The sequence below is a fragment of the Giraffa tippelskirchi genome, chromosome 9, assembly GCF_054371585.1.
Source record: "Giraffa tippelskirchi isolate mGirTip1 chromosome 9, T2T-mGirTip1v1.2.pri, whole genome shotgun sequence".
Lineage (NCBI taxonomy): Eukaryota > Metazoa > Chordata > Mammalia > Artiodactyla > Giraffidae > Giraffa > Giraffa tippelskirchi.
This window is the reverse complement of record NC_137283.1, coordinates 165,859,718-165,879,968: the sequence shown is the minus strand read 5'-3', so window position 1 is coordinate 165,879,968 and position 20,251 is coordinate 165,859,718. Positions and strand designations below refer to the sequence as shown.

General features: G+C 52.0%; 1 protein-coding gene across 29 annotated transcripts in view; it reads left to right on the top strand.

Annotated features, from left to right (window-relative positions):
- WDR27 (WD repeat domain 27) overlaps nt 1-20,251 on the top strand; it is a 144,624-nt gene that overhangs the window by 37,239 nt on the left and 87,134 nt on the right. For 22 of the 29 annotated variants that reach the window (XM_081529678.1, XM_081529656.1, XM_081529686.1 and 19 more), the window contains 6 exons: nt 47-144; nt 1,464-1,553; nt 6,547-6,668; nt 7,629-7,762; nt 10,555-10,652; nt 11,951-12,072. In XM_081529678.1, the coding sequence (XP_081385804.1) occupies nt 47-144; nt 1,464-1,553; nt 6,547-6,668; nt 7,629-7,762; nt 10,555-10,652; nt 11,951-12,072 (664 nt within the window). Of the gene's footprint in view, nt 1-46; nt 145-1,460; nt 1,554-6,546; nt 6,669-7,628; nt 7,763-10,554; nt 10,653-11,950; nt 12,073-20,251 lie in introns of all 29 variants that reach the window. The other 7 variants (XM_081529668.1, XM_081529675.1, XM_081529681.1 and 4 more) reach the window with 1 other exon arrangement.

The following is a 20,251-nucleotide window of genomic DNA, read 5'->3' as shown; positions in this document are numbered from 1 at the left end:
TGTTACTTTGGACTGTCTCAGTTATTTTCTCTGATCTTCCTTGAAGTAAGGAGTACCCTTTGGAAAGTCCTCTGCCAGGCGAGCTCCGCAGGCAGCTGGCCACGGCCCACGACCAGGCTGCCCTGCTCTGCATTCAGCATTCAGGTATGCTGCTCCAGCCAGAGCTGCGCTTCACTGCAAGCTTCTTATTTTGCCCATTATTCCATTTAAAATAGATTTTTAAAATCTTGGTTATTTGAAGTACTATGACATTGTTTGAGTCTAGATTAAAATCAAAGCTTCTTCCCCTGGAATGTCACTAGGGTTAGCCCAGGGCATCCATGCATGCCCTGCAGCTTCTGGCGGCAGGAGCTCTGGTTTGGTTATAAGCTGTTCCAGGTCTGTGCTCTGAGTAGGTGGCCGTCTCCTCCATGAGCCCCAAGGGAGCCTGGCAGGAGGGCTGCATACAGAGGCTGGTTCATCAAAGGAGAGGCTACAGAAGAGCTGCCACTGCCCCCTGGAGACCTGGTCTCCTGGTTCTTCAGTGGGTGGAGCCCATCGCTCCCCAGTGGGTGGTGCCTCCCCAAAGCCACACTCAGCCCCTGGCAACCACTCCCTGTCAAGGGCATCCGAACACTTTACTTCCTTCCTGGGAACTCAAAGAAGAAGTCAGGAGGCAGCTCTCATCCAGGTGGCTCCACTATTTAAGCTCTTTTCAGATTAAACATCATTTCTGGTTTCTAGATTTGCTTACAGGTGAGAATATGTCTTTGCCCAAGTCCAGGGTCTGTCTGTGCACCAGCCCCCGCCCCCACCTCCTTGAGTGTTTGACCAGCTGTCTGCCCAAAGCAGCTGTCTGCCCAAATCTGAAAGGTTACTGTTATTTACAACTGCGCTGACTTCCTTTTGTTTTTTTTTCATAGAATTCCAGCCAGCCAAATAATTTTTTGAATAATTTTGGGAAGTTGGATATGTAGTATTATTGGTAAATATTTATGTGATATTTGATATGCTTGCTTACCAAGCATGACCATAAAAGTAGAATCCTCAAGCTTGAATATAATGGGGGAAATGTATAATTTATGATGCCTTACTTTAGAGAAGTGTTTAGATGGCATGGCTGAGGCAAATATGCCCCTAAGAGGAGACATGGGAGGCTGGGAAGCCAGCTGCTCACAGCTTCCCTGCAGGCTCAGGTTCAGGTCCTGGTGCTGCCTCTGACCAGCCCCATATCCTGGGCAGGCCCCCCAGCCCCAGCCCTCGGCTCCTGTCTGCAGAAGAAGCTGGGCATGGCAGGAGGCCCCCAGTGGACCCTCCACGCCCAGCGACTGGGAGTTGAGGAAACGCTGCTACCTGCTTCAGGTTTCCTCACTACCTGAAAAAACAAACATCAGGTTAACTGAAAAACTCTATAATTTTACCTGTTGCAAGTGTGGTGCCTCTGAGTTATGATTTATAAGGAGTTTCTCTTCCTTTCCAAGCAGGAGATGGACGGCGGCTGGCCTGTGGCTTAGCCGACCGCTTGTGCCTTGTCTGCAACGCTGATCTTACTGGGACACCTGCTGTTTTGTCAGGTGAGATGTAGAATTTTAGTTAATGTGGATTTGTAAGCGTTGTTCTCTTGTTACCAAATCAGGTCCACTTGCCAGACACAGAGGCAAATGCTGAGATGCCAAGGCTTGCAGCAGAGGAAGGGTTCACACCAGGCAGCCGAGCAAGGAGACGGGAGGGCAGAGCTCAGGCCTGCTGCCCGAGGCGGGGCCGGGCAGCTACGGGACCGAGAAGCAGGGTGGTCTTCGGTGCGGGGGACGGGACGGGAGGTAGGGACAAGGCGAGGAGGTTGTGTGCTGCACAGATGTCTCAGGGTAGCATGCTTCGTCATGGGATGTACATACAAAAGCAGAGGTACCTGCCATGAGGCGAGGGGGGCGTTCTGGGCCCACTGATGTCAGGAGGTCGTCTGCCGGACATCTGCACAGGCCTTGTTTTAGGGTTAGTGTTCCCAACAGGCTTGGCTGGGCTGAGCTCAGGCTGCACACAGCTGATTCCACATTCCTGAAACCAGCTTAAGCCCCTGGAACTATAGGGACCCATATGTCAGAGGCATTATCTGTCAGGGTGGTTATAGGGTGAGCTTGCTCAGTGAGGGTGGTAACCAGTGGAGGGTTTCTGACACGCGTCCCTCACCTGCTGTTCCGTAGGATGAGCTCAAGGATTTCTGTTGGGTTTCTGTTTGCCCTGTGGGCCTGGCTTCAGTGTGGCCTTTTTAATTCTCTGGGGTGCAAATTCAGCCTCATTATGGTCCTGTTGTTAGTCTGCAAGCGCCACGCTTGTTCCCTTCAAACAAGAACAGACTGGAGCTGTGGCTGACTTGGGGAAAGAAATGACCAGATTCTGCCGAATGCTGCTGAGCCAAGCAGGGTGAGTGTCGCGTGTGGGGCCAGACCTGGAGGCGCATTTGTGAAAGGGGCCCGTGGTGCTGCGAGAGGGAAGTCGATCTTAGAGCCAGGACAGAAGCGTGGCTTGGACGTTAGTAGCATTTGTACATAAACATTTTTGTGAATGCAATAAGGGAAAGAACTTTTTTAAGTGAGTAGGTTTGAGATGAGGGTGTGTGTGCTAAGTCGCTTCAGTCGTGTCTGACTATTCCGACCCCATGGACTGTAGCCCTCTATACTCCTCTGTGGGATTCTCCAGGCAAGAATACTGGAGTGGGTTGCCTTTCCCTCCTCCAGGGGATCTTCCTGACCCAGGTATTGAACCTGCATCTCTTTGATCTCCTGCCCTGGCCAGGTGGGTTCTTTTACCACTATTTCCCCCTGGGAAGCCCACTGAGATGAGGGCAGTGATGTTAAAATTATTGCCGTTTCTGTTTGTGACTTGGACATGTAGATTCCTGGTCCTAAACCTTGAGATCCTGCCCTCTTCATGAGGCTCCTGATGCCACTTGCTTCAAAACTTATACTTGGCAGGCACCTTAATAACAGCTAAAACACAGAACATCTTTCACTAGTACGTCTGTTTCTGTGAACTAGAGAGGAGGGGCTGGGGGCCATGGCCGGGGCCTGGAGGGGGGGGGCCTGCCCTGCCACCCAGCAGCAGAGGAGAGGGGGCCTCAGCCCCTCCCCAGGCCCGGGACTGGCTCCTCCCAGCATCTGCACCCCTGGGCAGAGTGGAGGCCTGCATGGTGGGGGGGAAGCTGCCCTTCCCAGGAGCGCTTCCCACAGCCTCTCTCCTCCTCACCCCCAGCCCGCGGGGCTCCAGGGCACCCATGACTCGGGGGCTTACACCGTGCAGGGAGGGGGTGCTCTCTGGAGGCCCACGGCTCACTCCCCAGCAGCCGCCACGTGGTGTCCATGGTGGTATGTTGGTTGTGCACGTGTCTCTGTGCATTTTATTGTTGGAAAAGGGCTTCTGCTTGCTGAATTAAGACAGTGCAGTGGCTGTTCCCGCTCGCCTTTGAAGAGCGTGCTCTATTTCCATTTTGTGGAAGAGCATCCTTATCACCTGCCTCTCCTGTGTCAGATGGAGGTTTTCGTCTGTGCACGAGGGTGGTTAATGGCCAGACAAGTCAGCCTTGAAAATATGAGTAGCCTCTCGATGATCACCCAGAGGCAGAAAGATACGTGTCTTTGTTCCCATCATCACCTAAGCGAAGTACATTCTGGGTATTTTGGTTTTGATTGATTGGCAGTATTAGATGCTCAGTTAAATCCCCTCTTGGAGGCCTCCGCTTCTGAGAGCACAAGCTGGTGATGCATCCCAGTGTGACGACCATGGATCCCAGTGGGGTGTCGTTCACTGGCAGGGTCTGTGTTCATGCTTCAGACTTGAGAGTGTTTCCCGTCCAACGTGGCCATGCAGGGAAGCCGGGGGGCCCGGTGCCGTCCCTCCCCTGAGGGTGCACCTGGCACAGGGCGGACTGGTGGGCACGGCTGGAAGGGTCTGAGTGCGGCCCGGGAGGACCACCCCTCATGTCGGGTGGAGGGCAAGGGGCGTAGCAGCTAAACCCTGGGGTCAGTCGCTTCAGATTTCATTCAGTGCGGTGGGGTTGTGGACACGCGAAGTCGTATGAAGGAGTGACACTGAGCCTGCCACTCCTGCTGCCGTCTCTTGAGGTCTGCGTCTGTCCGAGGGCTGCCCACTGGCCCCCGTCCAGGGTCCTTCCTGTTGGTGGGTGCCTGTAGACTGGTCCCCGACCTCCACCATTGCTCCTGCCCTTGTGGTCCTGGGGGAGGGCTGGGGTCGGGGCTGTGCATCCTGGGGGAGGGCTGGGGTCGGGGCTGTGCGTCCTGGGGGAGGGCTGGGCTCGGGGCTGTGTGTCCTGGGGGAGGGTCAGGGCTGTGTGTCCTGGGGGAGGGTCAGGGCTGTGCGTCCTGGGGGAGGGCTGGGGTCGGGGCTGTGTGTCCTGGGGGAGGGTCAGGGCTGTGCGTCCTGGGGGAGGGCTGGAGTCGGGGCTGTGTGTCCTGGGGGAGGGCTGGGCTCAGGGCTGTGTGTCCTGGGGGTGGGGTCAGGGCTGTGTGTCCTGGGGGTGGGGTCGGGGCTGTGTGTCCTGGGGGAGGGCTGGGGTCGGGGCTGTGTGCCCTGGGGGTGGGGTCAGGGCTGTGCGTCCTGGGGGAGGGCTGGGCTCAGGGCTGTGTGTCCTGGGGGAGGGCTGGGCTCGGGGCTGTGTGTCCTGGGGGTGGGGTCAGGGCTGTGTGTCCTGGGGGAGGGCTGGGCTCAGGCCTGTGTGTCCTGGGGGAGGGCTGAGGTCGGGGCTGTGTGTCCTGTTGCTCTTTTTCTCGAGTGCGCACTCTCCGCACCTGGGGCCGTGGGTCATCAGAGGCGGCAGCCGTCTGCTGGGGCTGTGGGGGGAAGACACTGAGAAAGGGGGGCCTGGTGGGGTCCCGGGGGCACGTGGCTCAGCAGGGCCGGGGGTGTCAGCGCTCACCCTGAGGCCAGTGTCTGCACAGGCCTCGGGGTCCTGGCGCGTCCGGTGTCCAAGGCGGAGCTTGGAGGAGAGGGTCCAGTTGGGGTCCTGTGGTCACTGGGAGTCGTCCTCGGGAAGGAGCGGGCAGCCTCCTTACCGATCTGCTCCTGGGGAGGGGCGGTGCTCGTCAGCTGTGGGGGTGTGGGGGGACCGGAGGCAGGGGTCCGCTCCGCGTGGGCGAGGGGAGGGAGCCCTGCTGAATCCGCTTCACGTGGCCTTGAGGCCTCTTGCCGCCTGGGGAGGTGGTGGCGCCCAAGCAGCCTCGTTTGAGGCAGGAGGGAGGGGAGCTGCTCGGCGTGAGCTGGTGTGTGTGTGGAGCTCGGCGTGTCCAGCTCCCGCCTGTCCACGCGGACTTGGGGACAAGACGGTGCCTTCGCTGTAGCTCCCGGGAGCCTGCAGCAGAGGGCAGCAAAGCCATTTCTGGTGTTTCTCCGCTCGGTCGGTCCTGGCTCTCCGTTTTCTCCAGGTCCTGTTTACGCTTGTCCATCCTCCCAGGATGGTGTCCCCCTTTCTTCCTGTGGGCTCTCTGACCAGGGTGATGCGGTGATGCTACACCTCTCTGTCCCATCTCAGGTTCCCGAGTGTAGTTCACACGCTGATCCCCGGGTGCGCACTGGCATCTGGGGTGAGCTTGCCGAGACAAGAGTGTCCCCTCGTCCACTGTTCTTTCTCTGCAGTTTGTCACAAAGCTTCCGATACTGGAAGTCCGAGACGCTGGATCGCGGGCCCTGGGGAGGTCCGTGGAGCCTGCCCCGGGACGGCGTGGGGCTCAGAGGTGCAGCCTTGCTCAGCACGGGAGGCGTCACTGGTTTTCTCACCCGCGTGCGTGCACCGTGGCCCGCGGACAGCCCGGCCCAGCCCTCTTGGTTCTGAATCTCCTCTTGCAGGACCACGGTTTTCTCTTCCCAAACTCCAAGTATCCACCTCCGAGAACCCTTCCCTGTACAGGCTCCTCCGCTTCTCAGTGGCCGTGGGCGCGGTCCTGGGTGATTCTAAGGTTGCCTTCCGGCCGCGATGGCCTTTCTAAGGGGTTGTGAGGACAAAGCGGGTCCAAAAATCAGGTCGTGTGTGGGTTCAGAGCCAGAGGTGGCTGACACCAAGCAGAGAGGGCAGGGCTGGCTAGTGGGTGGGGAGAGTCGGAGGGGCCGAGACAGAAGCTGCAGTGGGTCCTGACGCTTCATCAGGACCAAGCAGACCAGCCGGCAGCCAATGCGGGGCCGGCAGGGGCCGGGGACCCCCCACGAGCGGCCGTGGTGTTGCCCCTGGTGTTACCACCTGATCTGGGCAGTGTTTCCTCTCCCTTCCTGAGCACCCGCTTATTCCCCCGGAAAGGAGGGGACGGGCTAAGTGATAAGCGGTCCATTATCTGCAGGTCTGATTGCTCAGACACTGTAATCGTCGGCCAATGTCATCGTCTAACACCTTCTTCGCAGACTGTCTTTGGCCTTTAGATGAAGCAAGGCCCACCTGCTTGGGCGTCGGCTCGCTGGGGCGCTTGGCTGGGAGACGCCTCCGTTCGCGGGGTCACTCCCTTCTGGACACGGCGGGTCGGCTGCTCTGGGGAGGCTCAGGGACCGCTCTTCCTGTTCTGCCCTCAGGTCATGATGGGGCAGTGGGCAGCGTGTGCTGGAGCCACGACGGCCGCTGGGTGCTGTCCGCCTCCCAGGACGGGACGCTGCGCGTGTGGTCCGTGCGCAGCCTGCAGCCGGCACTGCGTCTGGTAACGGGGGACCCGGGGCGCAGACGGCGGGCGGTCGGGGGCCCCTCCCAGCTTCTCCTGCCCAATGTCCTGCCCCACCCGGCAGCACAGTGTGTTTACACGCACATGTGACACGCAAACACGCAGAGCACACACGTGCACACGTGTGCACGTGCACACAGGTAAATAAGCCTTACACCTGTACGGTCTGAAAATGGCAGAACAATAGTAAAGTATGGGGACAATTTAAATATAAAAATAAACATGATTCTATAGTAGAGGTGGTAATAACGCCCACAGGACACTATGTGGGGGGAGTGTGTTTTGGGGAGAAAGATGTCTTATTTTGGTGACCTCATGGGGGATCGTTTGGAAAGAGAGGGGAGGCAGTCAGGAACGCGGGTAGGGGGGTGACAGGCGACATGGCTGTGAGTCACCAGGCTCCTCGCTGGCAGGAAGCGGTTTCAAGGACGCTGTTAGCACCCATCCTGTGAGTCTTGTAAAAGGGGACTGAGTCCTGGGGCACTGCTCAAGGGAGGCTGGTCACTCCCAGGACGGCGGGCGGGCCTCGGAGGCCGTGGGGAGAGACGGGATTGGCTTTGGGGCCCGGAGTCCTGTCGCCTTCTGCACCCTGCATGGGCTGTGCCCTGTCATCGGGGGAGCAGACCCCTCAGAGCTGGGCTTAAAGCAGGTGTAGAACTTTGGCTTCAGCGTGTGCTGTCAGGTGCAAGTTTTCTTTCACTGTAGAGTTTTTAAACGGCCGGAATTCCAAACACTCATTACAGTAAAATTTTAAATATGTAGCATCGTTTAGAGAGTCAGGAAGAAGAGCCAAAGGTTGCACATTGGTTCTAACAAGACGCATCCTGTACATTTAGAATAAGTGGATGGTTGTGTTAGGATGAGAGGGTTTCATGTTTACAGCAGTAGAGTTTTTACTGACACTTATTCATTAGTGATGATGACGGATTTGCACTGCAGGACAAAGACACGTTCCCTAAGCCTGTCCAGTCGGCCCAGTTTTACTACATCGATGCATTTATTTTGTCGTCCTCTGGCCCTGAGGTCCAGCTGCTCAAGCATCACATCGACACCAGCAAGGACGACTTACGGAGGTAGCACCCCCTGCGGTCGGGGACGCTGCATCTCAACAGCGTGTTGGGTGTAAATAAAGTAACGTGGTCCAAGAGGTGATCACACCCTCCTGTGACCAGAAGTCCCTTCTCCGCATGTAGAGCTTCCCTGGGGGCTGGGCCTGGGCCTCGGGGCACTCACTAGTGGCCGGGGCTCAGGAAAGGGGGCTGTCGCCCTGGTTCAGCAACATGATTAACACATTCTGTATGTGAGACTGTTACTATTTATAGTAAGTTGAGGTGGTGCAGTGGTAAAGAGTCAGCCTGCCGGTGCAGCAGGTAGGAATTCCATCCATGGGTTGGGAAGATTTCCTGGAGAAGGAAATAGCTACTCACTCCAGTATTCTTGCCTGAAAAATTCCACGAACAGAGGAGCCTGGTGGGCTACAGTCCACGGGGTATCAAAGGGTCTGATATGACTGGGCGACTGAGCATGCGTGCACGGAACGTTTCATATGCACCCACAGAGGCATGAGGTCTGCTACACACCCGCCGGGCACACCTGACGCTGGCAGACACTGATGCTTGGCTGTCTTTAAGCAAATGAGACCTGCAGAGAGAGCCGAGGCCTCCCCTCTGAGCCCCGCCCCCTCTTCCCCTTCCTGAGACCCACGTGCTCGCGTCCTGTGCCTGGTCTGTAGTTGCTGCCCATCCAGGTGTCCGTGCGGTTTGATGGGCGGTTCACGTGTGACACACCTTTGAACGCGACCATGCTCACGAGCACGGCTGCTCTCTGGGTTTACCTGTGGGGATTTGTCGGGCGACAGGAGGCGGCCGCAGCTCTTCCTGGTTCCCACATACAGACGCCTCGTTTGCTCCAGTGGGGCTGCCCTGAGCTTCTGCGCGCATCTGGCGGTGGGCCAGGTGGGTGTTTCTGGACTCTCTTCTCCGGCTACCCCACAGGGGGCGTATGTGGTGCCCAGCAGTGTGGTGGTGGGCTCGCACTTCTCTGAAGGCGGTGCCAACAGTCACCCCTGTCCTGCATCCTGCAGAGCAGGGGCCCATCCACCAGCTTCCTTCCTGTAGCCGACCAGCCGCTCACTGTGTTCACACCGTGATGTTGGTGTTTCCATCAGGTGCTGCCCACCACCCTCTTCTGGGTGGCTCTGTCCCACTGCTTGTCACTCTGCAGAGCAAGGTGGCTGCTGTAGCTCCAGGCATCACATCTGTGTTTCTCATGGCAAGATGAAAGGGAGACCTGTTTAAGCCTGCATGTCTCAGGGCCCCAGGAGCACCCTGGGTGTTGGGTGGGGCTGGTCTCATGGACAAGCTGTTTGCCTCTTGTCTTGGCCCCTTCCCACTTCCCTCATCTCTGACCCAGAGTCCCCGTGGTGCTGGCAGGCTCACCTTGATGGGCACATGCCAGCTTCCAGCACTGGGGACTCCTGCACCCTGGGCAGGTGTGGGGTTGGGTCAGGAACACCTGCACTTATCCGTGAGGCACTCCCGGCCCTCCCCCACTGCAGGGGTGTCTGCACCCCCTTTGCTGGGCTGTTCTGTCCACATTAAGTTGCTGCTATCACCTCTCTAGCCGTCCTGCTGTGTGGCTTTGGGCCGTCTCTCAGCAGGACACACAGGGGTTTATGAAATCTCTGCTGATCACTAAGCCTCATTCCCAAGCTTCCCCAAGACTTGGCCTGGCCTGTCCCCTGAGTCTGCATGTGCCTTTCCTCCCGGGACGTGAGGCCTGTCCCTGCACTCCGAGTCACCCCTCTGGGCGCCACTCTGTGCCTGGCTCTGGGCATCAGACCCCTGCCCAGCAGTTACCTCCCTGTGGACAGGATGGGCCGACACCAAGTCTCATCCACACCTCAAGTGTCTGAGAGGTTTGGACACTGAGCCCTAAAGGCTTTGGCCATTGCCCACCTGTACATCACTTCGCCAACAAAGGTTTGTCTAGTCAAAGTCATGGTTTTTTCAGTAGTCATGTGTGGATGTGAGAGTGGACCATAAAGAGGGCACAGTGCCAAAGAATTGATGCCTTCGAACTGTGGTGCTGGAGAAGACCCTGAAAGCCCCTTGGGCTGCAAGGAGATCCAACCAGTCAACCTGAAGGGAAATCAACCCTGAGTATTCGTTGGAAGGACTGATGCTGAAGCTGAAGCTCCAGTATTTTGGCCACCTGATGTGAATAGCTGACTCATTGGAAAAGTCTCTAATGCTGGGAAAGATTGAGGGCAGAAGGAGAAGAGGGCATCAGAGGATGAGGTGGTTGGATGGCATCACCGATGCAATGGACATGAACTTGGGCAAATTTCAGGAGATGGTGAGGGACAGGGAGGCCTGGGGTGCTGCAGTCCATGGGGTCACAAAGAGTCAGACACCACTGAGCAACTGAACAACAACAACAAATAGCTTATAGCTCATTGGGCATCTTAAGTGTGTAGGGCTTCCCTGGTGGCTCAGATTGTAAAGAATCTGCCTGTAATGCTGGAGACCCGGGTTTAATCTGTAGAGTCTTGCTAAGCATACACAATTATTTTAAAATTAGGAGAAAAATTTGTTTTCTCATAGATAGGGATGAATTCCACTTGGCTATATATATAGTGATTTTTTTTCATGAAGTTTTACTAAAGGAAAAGCTAGAGTTACCTAAAGGATAACTTGGGTAGTCAACTTGCTACCTAATACAATTTATTTATTATTAATATTTATTAATGAAATATGGTTGTTAATATTGACATGAAAACTTTTGTTTTCAAGTTTTGAAGGTAGAATCTTGGGTTGTGGCAAAAGGGGAACAAGGGGGTAGACCGTCCTCCACCCTCTCGCAGGTACAGGCAGAAGAGCTGGTGCACGCCCGTGTGCAGGCTCCTCACGACCGACGCCACGGAGATCGCCAGCTTGTCCGCAGTGAACGATTTCCACTCCTGTATCCTTTCTCCTGCTGTGCGTCCGATGTTTTCACCTCCTGACCATCATCCTTCCGGCAGAGGCTTGTGCTGAGGGTCCAGGCTCCAGGCACGGGCTAAGCGCTCGGACCTCGTGGAGCTCAGGGGCCTTCGTGTAGTGGCTTCATCTCAAGAATGAAAAGAGCCCTGGAGGGAAAGGAAAGCTGGACGCAGGGAGCCTGTGTCGTAGAGCAGAGTGACATGACCTGAGGCTTCTGGTCTGCTCGCTTCTTGAGTAACAGTAATTTAGCGCATTTAAACAGGACACGGCTACACTTACCATGTGCATCCTTTGATGAACTGAATGGTGTACGCCACTCATGTGGAAGATGGCACAGTTACAGCAGTGCTCTTGAACAGCAAATTGATCCCACAATGTTCAGTTTTGAGTTTTTGTGGTTGCATCATCATTTTAAATTAAAGAGCATTGACTTTAATTTACCTAGAAACAAAGCTCTGATCTTTAGGGAGTCATCTTATAGACTTATGCAAAGGTCTAAGTCAGAGTCTTCTGAAAAGTTTTATTCTTGAAATTACAGAAGGACTGATACAGGGTATTAGAGGTTCTAGTATATTTTAGTTAGAAACGTAATTTTTTTTACGCTAGAACCTTTTGCTAAAAACACAAAAACCCTTAGCAGAAATGTGTTGTTCTGATTATTCTGTCCTTGAGTGAGGATCCCTGAGTATTTTGGCTTTAGCATTGGGTTTATTATTAGGTCTAGTACTTTTTCTATTCTGTACTTTTCTAGTGCATATACATTTTTTTTTTTGGCCACACCACATGGCAGGTGAGAGCTTAGTTCCCTGACCTGGGATTGAACCCATGACCCCTGCAGTGGAAGCATGGAGTCTTAACCACTGTCCCTCCTGGCCACGTGGATGAAGCGTCCTTGCCATGTGCTGTGTTCAAGGCTTGTCCTCCATGCAGGCAGCCTGGCCTGGTGGGGGCGTGGTTCACCTCCACGGCAGCCCCGTCTAATCTCTGGCTCAGACCCGTCTTTGAGCTCGGTGCCTACATGCAGGACGGCCATTCCGCCTCTTGATTTGGGTGTTTCCTGACATCTCAAACCTCGCTTAACTCTCAGTGGACCTACGCCTCCGGCATGGAAATCCACATGCCTGGCCTCCTCATCCTCCCAGCAGCTCTGGCCAGGCACCCGGGATCAGGTGGGGAGTGAGTTGTGGTCAGGACTGTCCTGTGGAGCCTTAGGAGATCATAGCTGGTCATCTGTCCGTGCAACCTTCTGCCGAGAGAAGTTCCCTAACCGAGCCCCAGACCTCGTGCTTGCTGCTGGGCGGAACCGGACCTTGGAGATTTTCGACCTCAACGTGGGCTGCAGTGCGGCCGTCATCACGGGAGCCCATTCTCGGCCCATCCACCAGATCTGTCAGAATAAAGTGAGTGAGCTTCTGACAGCGCACAGCCTTTGTAAACTTGGCGTTTGAGTGTTTAACAAACTTACGATGCAATCTGATAGCAGTTTGCTGCCAAAAGCAACAGTGATTTTTATTGGTCATGAAGCTATTGTAAGCCTTAATGTTTGATGTTAGAAGGCATTTGGATGCTGTGTCAAATGTGGATGTTTGTACCTTTGTCTTTGATGATTTTGTAGTCTCAGTTTTTAATTTTACCACTTTCAAATGAAAATGGTCCCATTTTCATTTACCACTTGGCTGTGGTTTTGGGCGTTTCCAGTGCTGGGTAGATTCTGCAGGGATGTGAATCAGGCTTTGTGGATTTGCAGGTCTCTCTGTAGGGTGCAGCTGGTCTGTCTCAACAGAGGAAGAGTTCAAAATAACACACAACTGGGTGTTGAAGGTCAGGGACTGAGGAAGTGGCCATTCTGATGGATTCATGGTCTCACAGTTTAGTTCAAAAGATGCTTTGTTGCCCAAAAGAACAACCAAGAGACTTGTGAACAGAACTTTTTTTTCAGGACTACAACTTTGATTTTTGATAGATTTGGAATTGCTTTCCAAATTAAGGGTTTACTTTATAATGCGTGAAGAAATATGCATTATGGTTCAAGGATATTCTCCTTTTGTAGTGAAGTCTTTCTATATTGCTCAAAGAAGACTCTCTTATCCACAGTTTTAAGATGTTATTCAGGTTTAAGTTTCCGTGTGACGGCGTGTGTGGTCTGATAGTTGGTGAGGTTATGTAAGTGGCTGAGTGGGAGGAGGCCACAGATCCAGGGCTGTGGAGCTGAATTCTCACCAATGGACTTTGGTGTTGTCCTGGGGGAGCGGGAGCCGGGGGTGCTGGACCCAGAGTCAGACTGTGTTGGGGGCAGTGGGAGACCCCCGATGTGAGGGGCAGTGGCCTGAGGCCCCGCGTCCAAGTCCTGGGAGGTCCGTCTGGACGGCCCGTCCACTCGACCGTGGCCAGAGTCCCGGCTCCTGGCCTTGGTGGGCAGCGGCTGGGGGCCAAGGAAGGGGGGAGCTGCCTCCCCGGGGCGGCAAGCGTCCGCTCCTCCCGGGGGGGGGGGCACCTGGTCGTGGACGGGCGCCTTGAGGCTCAGACTGGGTCCTACCTGGACGTTTCCCCCAGTTTACCCTTGGGGGTTCATTAAGGAGGACATTTACAATTAAGAGGAGGCTTTTTTGGTTTTTGTGATGTTTTCAGCTTGCTGAGAGTTATTGAAGAAAAGATTATTTTTCTGCATCTTTTTTTGGGAACAATCTTAACTGCATAAAAAACAGAGCAAGAATATTTTAAACACTGTGCAGTAGGTTCCCCCAGATGAATGAAGGCGCCCTCTGAAGAGCGCAGTGACGTGGCGCTGCGGACGTAGCAGCCTCGGACCCAGCGCAGGCGTGAGTCCGTGCGGCGTGGTGGCGCCCCCTGCCGGCGCGGTCCTGGGAGGGCTGTGGGGCCGTGTCCTGCACGGCAGGAGTGCGGTTTGCGTTTGGGAACTGTGGTCTCACGCTGCTCATTTCAAAGTAAGATCTGCCAGATTGATTATTAGACCTGGTAGAGTTCTGGGCTTTTCAATGGATTTGATAATAGACTCACATATCTTTTCCATTATAAATCCATTATAAATCCTATTTTCTTTTTTGCATGTTCTAATCTTTATTTCTTTCTGAAGTTTATCATACAGCCATAAAAACTTGATTGAAAGTTGGTATGTTAGAGATCAGCATAAGGTGTTTCTTCAGTTTGGTTCCCCAAAACTGTTTAAGTTGAAAATGCAAAGTATAATTTTGGTGTTTTGATACTCTTTTACTTATAACGTAAAAATAAAGCCTTGGCTTTAAAATAGTGGTAAAGACAATTCTTTTAAACTTAGCTAACCAGATTTTGTCATATTTTCAGAGAAGTTATTTCATTTTGAAAAGTAATATGTTGCTGTTTTGACTGATATCTTCCTCTCTGTTTCCATTTCATAAAAGAAGATATTTTAACCTTTTGCATATAAAGATTTTGTTATAAGGATTAAATAATATAATGTATATTGATTTCTTAGCATATGCTAAATTCATTAAATGGAAGCTATTTTTAACAATATAAATTTATGAGGGCTGGTGGACATTGCCTTAGAAAACTCTTAATCTTCATATGCAACTAATTTCACACAATTCCTTTATTCCCATGAGTATTAAGGAGAAATGTACAGAATTTTGCTTCCTGCAGTTGAAAGTCAGGCTGAATTATTACAAAAATGACGTCTGCTTTCAAAGAAACTGCGGCCTGGAAGGCGGGAGATGTGCGTGTGAGTAACCCTCACTCATGCAAATCGACTCTTGACGCTCCGTAGAGTGTGTTAGTCGCTCAGTCGTGTCCGACTCTCGCGACCCCATGGACTGTGCCCAACAGGCTCCTCTTTCCCTGGGATTCTCCAGGCAAGAATGCTGGCGTGTGTTGCCATTCCATTCTCCAGGGGGTCTGCCCAACCCAGGGATCACACCCGGGTCTCCTGCATTGCAGGCGATTCTTTACCATCTAAGCCACCAGGGAAGTCCCCTTAAGCTCTGTAAGGTGGGAGAAAAGAGTGCCCCCGCCCCCAGCGATGAGAACAGGATGCTTGTGCTGTTTTGGAAGGTCAGAGCAGACAGCATTTGGTTGAAATCGGTCCTTCACACGTGGTCAGACAGAACTTGACTTTATGGGGCCTTTGAAAGTACAGGAAAGAGAGAAGCAGGGCGACCTGACTCCTGCCGGAGGGTCCGGACAGGTCCCTGGGTCTCAGGTTCCTGTGTTCCCAGACTGACTCGAATATAAAATCCCAGAAGGGGGTTAATGCCACGAACCCAAACCTCCAGAGGATGTAGGTGTGAGTCCAGCTCCCAGTCAGCCTCGGCCCCGGTCCACTCCTGCCCCTCCAAGAGCCCTGCACCCCCAGCCTGCTGCTAAAACACAAAGCCCCGACTCCGCATCCAGCCTTCGGTTCTGCAGGGGCCCCGGGGACACACACTCCTGACTCCGCGTCCAGCCTTCGGTTCCGCAGGGGCCCCGGGGACACACACTCCTGACTCCGCGTCCAGCCTTCAGTTCCGCAGGGGCCCCGGGGACACACACTCCTGACTCCGCGTCCAGCCTTCGGTTCCGCAGGGGCCCCGGGGACACACACTCCTGACTCTGCGTCCAGCCTTCAGTTCCGCAGGGGCCCCGGGGACACACACTCCCGACTCTGCGTCCAGCCTTCAGTTCCGCAGGGGCCCCGGGGACACACACTCCTGACTCTGCGTCCAGCCTTCGGCTCATCTCTGCCTGCTGTCCTCAGGGTGGGTGTGGACCCTCTGTCTCAGGTGAGAGGGTGGGGCATCTGCGAGGCCAGGGCTGCTCTCCTGCCCGGGGGCACTGCTGTGGGGTGCCCCGCGCCAGGCAGCACAGACCTGGCGTCACTCCCACCAGGGGGCTCAGCGGCTCCCACCTGGGGCAGGTTCCTCGGGCTCCTGTGCCCGTGGGGTCGTTGGTCCCAGTCCTGCTGCTGCCGCTCTCCCAGGCCTCAGTGGAGCGGAGCGCCCTGCGGCCCCCAGGCCAGGCCACACAAGGTTTTCTCCCCTGCGGGCCTGAGAGCCGGTGGGTCCTGAGCCGTCCGCGTGTCATGGAGGGTGGGAAGCAGGGCACAGCAGCCCACGCTGTGCGGTCAGACGAGAGGCGTTATGTTGGGAAGGGGGTTCTGCGGGGTTTGATGGGAAAAGAACCAGTTTTACTTCCTGAAAATAAACATCTGAGTGGTATATGATGGAATGAAAAGATGAGGGTATAAGGTTAGAGGTTTACACCATGGCTTAATAGTTTTCTTAAACTTCCCTTAAATTTCTGTTCAGTTACGCCGTGTGCATCAAAGTGTTCAGACTAACCACAGCCCCGCAGGAACTGTCGTCCTGAGCATCTGAGTTCGTGTAATGACCTCTTTTGAGGATCACTTGCAGCTGTCTTGTGTTGCACAAGCAGAATTTAACTCATTTTATCATCCAGTCACAAAAAGTGAGGGCCACGTGTTCCTATTTTTGAATCCTATTTTATATCACTAATGGCTTATTTTTAGAATGAAAGTGCATAAGTATTTTTTACGATTTATTGATATCTTTAAGAATCACAGCAGATGTCTTTTCTTTATATATTTAAAAAAATCTGATTGGCTATTACTCTTTTTTGTGTCTGAATGAGATATTTGCATTTTTGTGATGTAAATCTGTAATGTGCACGTGTGCTCAGCCTCTTCAGTCGTGTCCAGCTCTTTGCGACCCCATGGACTGTAGTCCGCCAGGCTCCTCTGTCCATGGGATTCTCCAGGCAAGACTACTGGAGTGGGTAGCCTTTCCCTCATCCAGGGGATCTTCCCAATCCAGGGATTGAACCCAGGTCTCCTGCATTGCAGGCGGATTATTTACCGCTGAGTCATCGGGGGAGCCCAAATGTATAATACTAGACAGTTAATTTGAATTGAAAAGCTAAAAAATATGTAAAATTTTAAATAGTTTAATGAAACTATCTTGTCACACCAGAACTTTAGATTTTCAGAGATAATAGTCACTTAAGTTGATATAATTTGCTTTAAAATAGATACTTCATTAGCTCTAGGTCTTACTTTTTTCTCTTTTTTAAAGAAGTGCAATGATTTTTGCTACAGGAAAAGCTGTTCTCCCCCTTCTCGTTCCTGTTTGCCGACCCTGCTGAATTCACTGTGACTCTTCCAAAGTGCATGCAGATGACACCACCCTTATGACAGAAAGTGAAGAAGAACTAAAGAGCCTCTTGATGAAAGTGACAGAGGAGAGTGAAAAAGTTGGCTTAAAGCTCAACGTTCAGAAAACTAAGATCATGGCATCTGATCCCATCACTTCATGGGAAATAGATGGGGAAACAGTGGAAACAGTGTCACCATCACTGCTGATGGTGACTGCAGCCATGAAATTAAAAGACGCTTACTCCTTGGAAGGAAGGTTATGACCAACCTAGATAGCATATTGAAAAGCAGAGACATTACTTTGCCAACAAAGGTCCGTCTAGTCAAGGCTATGGTTTTTCCAGTGGTCATGTATGGATGTGAGAGTTGGACAGTGAAGAAAGCTGAGCGCCAAAGAATTGATGCTTTTGAACTGTGGTGTTGGAGAAGACTCTTGAGAGTCCCTTGGACTACAAGGAGATCAGTCCTAGGTGTTCATTGGAAGGACTGATGTTGAAGCTGAAACTCCAATACTTTGACCACCTCATGCAAAAAGTTGACTCATTGGAAAAGACCCTGATGCTGGGAAGGATTGGGGGCAGGAGAAGGGGATGACAGAGGATGAGATGGTTGGATGGCATCACCGACTCCATGGACATGGGTTTGGGTAGACTCCGGGAGTTGGTGATGGACAGGGAGGCTTGGCGTGGTACAATTCATGGGGTCGCAAAGAGTCGGACACGACTGAGCGACTGAACTGGACTGAACTTCCAATGTGCGCGTTCAGAGCACACACTGCCTTCTGCAGCCTGTGTGTGCTCCTTCCTGTAGCAGCGCTGACCACTGTGTGTCCCTGGCTACCTCATCCTCACGGCACCATGCATGGACATGAATTTTACCCATTTTTGTGCATTTCTTACATGTGCATTTAAGCCTATAAATTTCTCTCTGAATGCTGCTTTGGTTGTAATTTGCTAGTTTAGCAAATGGCCTTTTGATTTAACAGTAAATATTTTCTGATTTTTTCAACCTAGCCTTTATTTACATATGAGCTTTCAGTTTTCCACATACATAAACTAGTTTGTTGTTTGGCCATTCAGTTGTATCTGACTACTTGTGACCCTATGGACTGCAGCACGCCAGGCCTCCCTGTCCTTCACCATCTCCTGGAGCTTGCTCAAACTCATGTCCACTGAGTCCGTGATGCCATCCAACCATCTCATCCTCTGTTGTTCCCTTCTCCTCCTGCCTTCAGTCTTTCCCAGCATCAGGGTCTTTTCCAGTGAGTCAGTTCTTCGCATCAGGTGGCCAAAGTATTGGAGTTTCAGCTTCAGCATCAGTCCTTCCAATGAATATTCAGGGTTGATTTCCTTTAGGATTGACTGGTTTGACCTCCTTGTAGCCCAAGAGACTCTCAAGAATCTTCTCCACAGTTCAAAAGCATCAGTTCTTCAGTGCTCGGCTTTCTTTAGAGTCCAACTCTCACATCCATACATGACCACTGGAAAAACCATAGCTTTGACTATACAGACCTTTATTGGTAAAGTTATGTCTCTGCTTTTTAATATGCTGTCTAGGTTTGTCATAGCTTTTGTTCCAAGGAGCAAGTATCTTTTAATTTCATGACCGCAGTCACAATCCACAGTGGTTTGGAGCCCAAGAAAGTAAAGTCTGTCACTGTTTCCATTGTTTCCCCATCTATTTGCCATGAAGTGATTGAACCAGAAGCCATGATCTTAGTTTTTTGAATGTTTAGTTTTAAGCTAACTTTTTAACTCTCCTCTTCACCTTTTTCAAGAGGCTCTTTAGTTCCTCTTTGCTTTCTGCCATAAAGGTGGTGTCACCCTGTTTGTTTAACCTATATGCTGAGCACATCATGAGAAATGTCGGGCTGTATGAGTCACAAACTGGAATCAAGACAGGCGGGAGAAACATCAACAACCTCAGATATGCGAATGATACCACTCTAATGGCAGATAGTGAAGAGGAAATAAACAGCCTTTTGATGAGGGTGAAGGAAGAGAGTGAAAAGAGGCAGCTTAAGATTAATATTAAAAAAACTAAGATCATGGCATCTGGCCCCATTACTACATGGCAAACAGAAGGAGAAAAGGTGGAAGTCGTGACAGATTTCCTCTTCTTGGGCTCCAAAATCACTGCAGATGCTGACTGCGGCCATGAAATCAAAAGATGATTGCTTCTTGGCAGGAAAGTGATGACAAACCTAGAGAATGTGTTGAAAAGCAGAGACATTACTCTGCCGGCAACGGCTGTGAGAGCTGAACCATAAATTTGGCAGAACACCTTAGAATTGATGGCTTTGAACTGTTGTGCTGGAGAAGACTCCTGAAAGTCCCTTGTACTCCAAGGAGATCAAACCAGTCAATCTTAAGGGAGATCAACACTGAATATTCACTGGAAGGACTGATGCTGAAGCTGAAGCTCCAGTATTTTGGTCATCTGATGCAAGGAGCTGACTCATTGGATAAGTCCCTGATGCTGGAAAAGATTGAGGGCAGAAGGAGAAGAGGGCATCAGAGGACGAGATGGCTGGACGGCATCACCGATGCAATGAAAATGAACTTGGGCAAACCGCGGGAGATGGTGAGGGACAGGGAAGCCTGGCATACTGTAGTCCATGGGGTCACAAAGTCGGACATGACTGGGTGACTGAACAATATCTTATATTTTCAGGTATAGTTGTTTTTATCACTTTCAAAAACGATTACTAGTTAAGTGTACTTTCAGTTCAGTTCAGTCACTCAGTGATGTCCAGCTCTTTGAAACACCATGGACTGCAGCACGCCAGGCTTCCCTGTCCATCACCAACTCTCCGAGCTTACTCAAACTCATGTCCATTGAGTTAGTGATGCCATCCAACCATCTCATCCTCTGTCATCATCTTCTCCTCCTGCCTTCAATCTTTCCTAGCATCAGGGTCTTTTCCAATTAGTCAGTTCTTCATCAGGTGGTTAAAGTATTGTAGTTTCAGCTTCAGCATCAGTCCTTCCAATGAATATTCAGGACTGATTTCCTTTAGGATGGATTGGTTGTATCTCCTTGCTGTCCAATGGACTCTCAAGAGTCTTCTCCAACACCACAGTTCAAAAGCATCAATTCTTTGGTGCTCAGCTTTATAGTCCAACTCACACATCCATACATGACGACTGGAAAAACCATAGCTTTGACTAGATGGATCTTTGATGGCAAAGTAATGTCTCTGTTTTTTAATATGCTGTCTAGGTTGGTCATAACTTTTCTTCCAAGGAACAAGTGTCTTTTAATTTCACGGCTGCAGTCACCATCTGCAGTGATTTTGGAGCTCCCCAAAATAAAGTCTGTCACTGTTTCCATTGTTTCTCCATGATCTTAGCTTTCTGAATGTTGAGTTTTAAGCCAACTTTTTCACTCTCCTCTTTCACTTTCATCAAGAGGCTCTTTAGTTCTTCTTTGCTTTC